The sequence below is a fragment of the Mandrillus leucophaeus genome, unplaced genomic scaffold, assembly GCF_000951045.1.
Source record: "Mandrillus leucophaeus isolate KB7577 unplaced genomic scaffold, Mleu.le_1.0 Scaffold1298, whole genome shotgun sequence".
In the NCBI taxonomy this organism is placed as follows: Eukaryota; Metazoa; Chordata; class Mammalia; order Primates; family Cercopithecidae; genus Mandrillus; species Mandrillus leucophaeus.
Window position 1 is genome coordinate 129,156 of NW_012101252.1, and position 7,502 is coordinate 136,657.

The 7,502-nt window shown below is 35.8% G+C and overlaps 1 protein-coding gene across 1 annotated transcript in view; it reads left to right on the forward strand.

Annotated features, from left to right (window-relative positions):
- LOC105533935 (POTE ankyrin domain family member B2-like) overlaps nt 1-7,187 on the forward strand; it is a 59,116-nt gene extending 51,929 nt beyond the window's left edge. The window contains exons 9-10 of the mRNA XM_011972541.1: nt 6,536-6,599; nt 7,052-7,187. Coding sequence (XP_011827931.1) covers nt 6,536-6,599; nt 7,052-7,187 — 200 coding nt within the window. The remainder of the gene's footprint in view (nt 1-6,535; nt 6,600-7,051) is intronic.
- Nucleotides 7,188-7,502: the final 315 nt, after the last annotated feature.

The window sequence follows — 7,502 nt, forward strand, 5'->3', positions numbered from 1 at the left end:
TTTCATCAGTTAGACTAGTGTGATTATTCTAGCGTTCTTTAAATTTTTTATTAATCTTTCTTGGAGCTTTTTGAGGTTACTTGGGGTCCTCAGTCATCTTTTTCAAATTTTTCTTCTCTCACACTCTGTTTTTAATCTCCTTCTGGAATTCCAATTAGTTGTATTTTAGTTAATTTCATATTACCAAAGAATTCTTGGACTCACTGGAGTATTTTATTTGCTTGGTTCATTGGTTTATTTTGTTTTTCTCTTTCCTCCCTTTGTGCTGCCATTCAAATAATTTGTGTTGATCTATTATAAAATTTACTGCTTCTTTCTTAACTCTGATGACCAGTCTGCTAATCAGCTTGCAGATGTACTTCTTCATCTCTGTTCTCAAGCTTTCACTTATTTCTAGCTTTTGCCTTTTACTGTTCCCATCTCTGCTGAAATTCCTCATTTTTCCATGCGTGTCTTTTTTTTAAACTAGATCCTTTAACACTTTGATCATTATTATTTTAAATTACTTGCATTTAGTTCCAACATCTGAATTATCTCTGAATTTGATTCTGTTGATTTTTTATCTTTTGAAAATATTATAACTCATAACTCAAATTTCTAACTTGCTTTTATGTGTCTCCCAATTTCTAAAAGATGCAAATCATCAGATGTACAAAAACAGTAGCTCATGAGATAATTACTTATGTCAAGATTGTTTTATGTTTCTGTTTCATTTTGGTTTGTGTCATGCTATTAGTGTGGGCAGGAACAAAGGCTGGTTTTTACTGTGGTGTCTGAAACATTCAGTGAACCATGTAACTTCAATTTCTGCAGCAGTAGGCTGCCATACCATGTGCCTTGTGTGGGGCCTTAGGCTCTGGAGGGCATATGCCAATGCTCCTGTTCCACAGTTACCTTCCGGTAGTCCTTACCACCTATGTCACAGAGAGGGTTTCTCTCCACTTTCTTGTTCCTCTCTAACTGTAGAACATCATTTCTTTTGTGTGTGTGTGTGACTAGGCAGAAAATTCAGGTTGGGGGCAGAGGGATGATTCATGTTATTTTGGAGCCAGTTTCACCATTGGACTCTCAGAGAAGGGATACTTTTAGCACTTCACGACTCTTGTTCCAGTGGGAGTCAAACTATCACTTATCTGTGTTGGTTTTTAAGGAAGAAATAATACCTTGCCTCCTCCCACCTCAGTGGAAGAAAACCTTTGATTTATATCATTGAAAGTGTTCAAACCCACAATAAGGGCAAACTCTTTTCTTTCTCCTTCCATAGGAACAATGCACCTTTGTCTGTGGTCGCTGGATGGAGATTTTCCAACCCTTTACCACAGTAGTAGCACGACTCTGCATTAGTGCAAAATCCTGGACCCCGAAACAATCCTTGTTCCTCTCCTGATGGGGAAGTATTTTTCCTCCATCCGTCCCCCAGAAGCAGTGATCCTTTGCCTGGTCTCAGGTGGGGTGGAGTAGGGTGTGAGAGGTTTCTTAACCTTCTCTGAAAGCTGATGTGTTTCGTTTCTTCTTATCTCCCAGAAACAGTAGACTTTTGCATGGCTTGGTGGACCCAGATGCTTTTTTGCCACAGCAAATTAAGTGTTTTGATTCTTAGGAGAGAAGCAAATGTTCATGTAGTCAATTTTTTTCTTATTTACTTTTTGCTTTGTTTTCTTATTTCAGTCACGATGAGTTGAATATGATCATGATTTTCCAGTTAAGCTGCTTGCAACTCTAAAATTTTATTAGTCCCCCTTTGGCCTTTCAGCACTAAATCAAACGCAGATAATCATCACTTGTGTGAATAAAGTGTTTTTATTGAGAACAGAATTGTTCATATACACACGAATGTGGATATTATCTACTTAGCACAATATGTCATTGTTTCAAAATGTAAAATCTGCTTTAGGCTGAACAAAGAATGGTTCTTGACACTATTTTCCCTTTGTGATCAATTAAAAAAACCCAGTGCTTTCTATCTCATGGGTAGATAATTAAAATAATTACATACCTGATCTTCATTTTATGTTCTCTCTCTTCAAGATATTTCCTTCAAAACTACTTTGACTGATTAGTCTCTTTTGGATTACGTTAGACTCTGTATTTTCTTCACAAGCTCATCAGGGTAAATCCTGCCTTTACATTTGTTATAAAAATTCTCTTTTTTTTTTCAAATCATATTTGAGCTGAAAGCTCTCCACAAAATGTCTCCTATGCCACAAAGCGTTATTTTACTGATCTCTCCTGTCCTCCTTGCTCAAGCTCATTTAGGAATTGTTTTAATGAAAATATTCAAGCAGTACTTTTTTTAAAAAAGTATGAACATATAGTATTTTCAATTTGAACACAAAACACTGCTCTACTTGAAAACAAGTTTTAGAAACATTAAATATTTCTAGAAAGAGAATCAACAGTGTCATAAATATCATAATTCAATTTTCCTGTTTGTACTAAAACATTAGCAAATATTTACTGAGAAATTGCTATCTGCCTGAAAGTATAATGCTTTTGATACACGTTATATCATAAAAACTAGGTACTATTATTAGTAGTATTTTAAGAGTAAAAATACCGAGTCTTAGAGATGTTAAGCAATGTGTACAAATAGCATAGGGAAAGTTGGAGTTCTGAAATTCTGACTATGCTGTATGTATGATAGGAGAATCAATTCTTGTCTTATGTAACTGTCAAGTCATTGTGGGGATTCGGAGGTCTCTGATTGCTAGGGTCAGTACACTTAAATCATGTCACAACTTAGTTAAATCTATTTCATTAAAGCAAAATTCCATGTATAATTTCACAAAGATTATTGGCACCAAGAACACTATTTTTTGTTCCTTCTTTCCTTTCTTTCTCCTTCCTTCCTTCCTTCCTTCCTTCCTTCCTTCCTTCCTTCCTTCCTTCCTTTCTTCCTTTCTTCCCTCCTTCCTTCCTGCTTTCTTGCTTTCTTTCTCTTATTCTTTTGTTCTCTTTCTCTTTCTTTCTTTGAGACAGGGTCTCAATCTGTTGCCCGAGCTGGAGTGCAGTGGCACAATCATGGTGCACTGCAGCCCCAGCTTCCCCAGGCTTACATGATCCTCCCACCTCATCCTCCTGAGTACCTGGGACTACAGGCAAGCCACCACACCTGGCTTTTTTTTTTTTTTTTTCAAGATTGGGTTTCACCATACTGCTGAACCTGGTCTGCAACTCCTCAGCTCAAACAATCCACCTGCCTTTGCCTCCCAAAGTATTGGGATTCCAGATGTAAGCCACATGACTGGCAAATAATATTATTCAATAAGTTCAATTTAACTATTAGATTTTGGACAATGAGAGATAGAATTTTCTATATCATAATTCATCTTGTGTTCTTATTTGAAGTAATATATAAGGATTTCAATTCAAATATATTTATTAGCAAATTAAATTTCTTTTTCAGGATTCCAAACTTTTGTTCAAGACGTAAATGCTAAATGATGTCACTAATTTTAATTAGATTAACAGAAAGGTATTCTGGTGTTTAATAACAGTGACAGAATGGGCTATTGATTTTATTTTCTTTCCCTTTGTCTCTTTCCCCTTTTTAAAATATTTTACTTTTTAGGCTCTTTGGAATCCTGTAGATAGAGTTTTGAGAATTAAACAAAACAGTTCACAGAAACTGCCAACCCTAGGATGAAATATATTGTTACTGTACTTTGGGATTAAAATAAGGAACTACAGTTTACGGAACTTTTATACTGATGCAGAGACACTAAAAAGGGAAAGGGTTTGGATGAGAAGTTCTGCTATGCAATCAAGAATCTCAGCCACTCATTTCTGTAGGAGTTGCAGGAGCTCCCTGTAAAGAGAGGTTAGGGAGAATGTAGCTTCAGGGTTTCTCCATTTTTCCCAGAGGTTCCCCCAAAAGGTCATGACACTTTATAAGAATGCTTCACTTGTGAAAAACAAATATCAAAGTCTTCTTGTAAATTATATTTAAGGACAAATCTTCATTCCATGTTTAATTTATTTAGCTTACTCTGTAGCTAATATTTCATGCTGAAAACATTTTAAATGCTGTAAATGTAGATAATATAATTTATGGATCATTAATGCTTCTTTAGTAGTTCAGAGAAAACTTCAAAAGAAATGGCCCCAGAATAAGCTTCTTGATTTGTAAAATTCCATGTCATTGACTTGGTTTGTATAGCATCTCAAAATATAATATAGACATCTCAGATAATATATTTGAAATACCAAATTCTTCTTAGAAAAGAATAGTACTTAACTAGATAGGAATAACAGGTCGCCATTATTTGAATTGTCTCCTATTAATTTTTGTTTTGTTTTGTTACTCATGTTTTATTTATGGGGGATAAATATAACTTCCGCTGTTTTCAGAATTATTGTATGCAGTTATTATGAGAATGCAATTTAAGTTTCCTTGATGCATTTTCACACTTCTATTACTAGAAATAATACGGTAATATTGGCAAAGAAAAGTGACCATTCAATAAAATTTTTCCAGTAAATCTGATTTAAAATAAACATTGCCTATGGCTTTCTTACATCAATATTGTTATGTCCTAGACTACTTTATCTGAAATTAAGGCTTTGAAATTCTAATTATGTGCAAATGTGTAAAATATCATCACCTAAAGCTATATAACATGTTCTATTTCTATACTGTGATTGCAGGTTTATAATTCTGGAAAGATATACAGAACATAAGATTTACCTTTTTAATCACTTTAAGTGCACAGTTTTGTGGCATTAAGTATATTTGCACTGTTGTGCAACAGTCACCACCATAGACCTCCAAAACTTGTCTTCTTCTCCAACTAAAACTCAGTACTCATTGACCACCAACTTCCCATTCCTCTCCCTCCCCCTCCCCATAGCAATCACCATTCTACTTTCTGTCTCTACAAATTTCACTAAGTAACTCACAGACATGGCAAGATATAGAATGTTTGAATTTCTCGAACTGGCTTATTTCACTTGGCATATCTTCAAGTTTCATCTATTTCATAGCATGTTCAGAATATATTTTAAGGCTGAATATTATGATGTTGCCGTATATACCACTTTTTTAAACTACTCATCCATTAATATTCACATGGGCTGCTCTCTCCCTTTGATTATTGTGGATAATATTGCTCATGGACACGCTGCACAAACATGTGTTTGGTCCCTGCGCTTATTTATTTTGGATCTGGATTTGCATTTTAATACAAAGGAGAAATTACACAGCTTTTTAAGAGTGTCCAAATGAAAAGGAGCACAACATCAGTAAAATATTAGAAAGTAGATTATGGAAAAAATAGGGAGAGAATTGAACCAAAATTTAATAAGCAGTGTAAGAGAGTTTCAAGAGGAGGGAAAAAATTGACAATATAAACATAGAATTAAATAGCGAAAGGTCGATATTTAGAAAATTGTCACATGTACCCATATGTCGCCTGTGAGCTGATATTTACATTATTGTTTTATTCCAGGTTTCCAAAAGTAAGTGCAATGTGAGAGTTTCATGATGCTAAATAACTGAAACATGATACATATTTTGATGTATTGTCCTTGAGAGCAGGCTGGTGGTAATTAGTGCAATTTTAAATTATGATATGATAGTGGAGTCAATCTGCCAAACTGAAAAAAAAAGTATATATACAATATGTATATGTTTCTCAAAACCCAGTTGTATCATACAATTAAATTATGATTTAAAGCTACCTGACAATTACCAGAGGAAAAAATAAAACATTTACATTAATATTACCATAATTTTGATATTATTGCAAATATCAAAGCATGTAGTACTTAGGGATAAACCTACAAAAAAGAGAAACATTTGAAAACTACGAAACTACAAAACATTGTTACAATAAATAAGAGACCTCAATCAATGGAATGTATGAGTCATAAATCTCAATATGGTTAAAATGTCTACTCCTCCCACATTGATCTATAACAATTCCAATCAAATCACAGCTGTATTCCTTATTTTAGAAATTGGGAAACTAAAATTCTGAAATGTATGTCAATGGGTAGAGGACCTATAAAGGCAAATTACTTTGAAAGGAAACAATTACTTTGAAACCAGGTGCTGCTGGAGAATTAACAGCGCCTGGTTTCAAGACTTATCAAGTTACAGTACTTAAGACGATGTAGTGCAAATGTAGATATACACATGTATATCAGCTTTCAGCTAATTTTTAATAAAGTTCTTAGAGCATTCATGGACATAACATTTTCAACAAATGCTTCTGAAACAATTAGATATCCCAGTGTATATCTGTGTGTGTGTGTGTGTATTTGTGTGTGTGTGTGTGTGTAGCTCAGTACTTCACACCTGAGAGGTATGAGCGTGCATTACTAAGGGGAACTGGGAAGCTTTGAGAGTACTGGATATGCTCACTGAGCCCTTCATGGTGATTGTTTAATGGGCACATGTATATATCAAATTCATCTCATTACACTTTAAATATTGGTAGTGTGTTTTATGTTCATTAGACATGAATAAAGCTGTAAATGTTATCAAAATATTCACTTACTATGCTTTTATTCATTTTACTCTCTCTCTCCACAGACCTTCAGATAGAAAATGCAGTTGAAAGATATTTCATAAAGGAAGAAAAGAAGTATGAATACAGGTGAGAGATAGTACTCAGATTTTTTTTTTCAGTGCAATCCTGGTCTTTTGTGACTAGCAATATTTTTATGTGCAGAAGTAGTAGAAAAGATAAATGTTTTGTACAGTAGAGAAACGCATACTTTCTGTGCCATGGAAGAGATAACTCACAAAGATGACAGCTTCTGACTATGTTGGATACTAACCAGTATTGTAACTAACCAACGATCTGACCTTAACGTTGGCTGTAAAGCTACTTTAATGTTCCTTGCAATGATTTGAACCTATTACTGGAATCCTCATTGCTTACTGAGTTGAATAATACTGTTGATATGTGTTTATCTTATATTTGCACTAGAGTCATAATTTCACTTCTTAGAAAATTAAAATTAAACAACACTTGAAATTATATATTTTTAATGTTTCAACTGTGATATCACTCCACATGCATCTTTAAATTCTTATTTGATAAAGGATAGCAAATACAGAAAGAATTCTTGTGATAATAGAGAACACAGAACTGTTGAAAGGTGTCGAAGTTGAGCTGGAGAGAGTCACCAAAGCTGGTGCGGAAGCTGGCAAGGTCGGAGAGTTTCCTGCCTGGGCATAGCTTGAGCTCGCTCCGGTGCCTCCACCAGTGGCAGAAACTGCAGACCCAGCTGGGCCCTGAGGCCTCCGCCCCAGCCTCCCGCCCGCCAGGAGCTGTGCTGAGGTCGCAGATAGGCGACCCTGGAGGGGCGCGCCTGAGGGAAGGCGGCCCATGTTCCGGACAGCAGCAGGACACCAGGGTCCAGGGACCCACCTCCCGCTGCGGGAACCCCAAGCCTTGCCTGGCGCTCCTCGCTTGGTCTGCCTGGCCTCCAGAGGCTGGCGTGTGTCCTGGTCATGAGGATGCACAGCAGGTGGCCGGGAGTCCCCCTCCGCC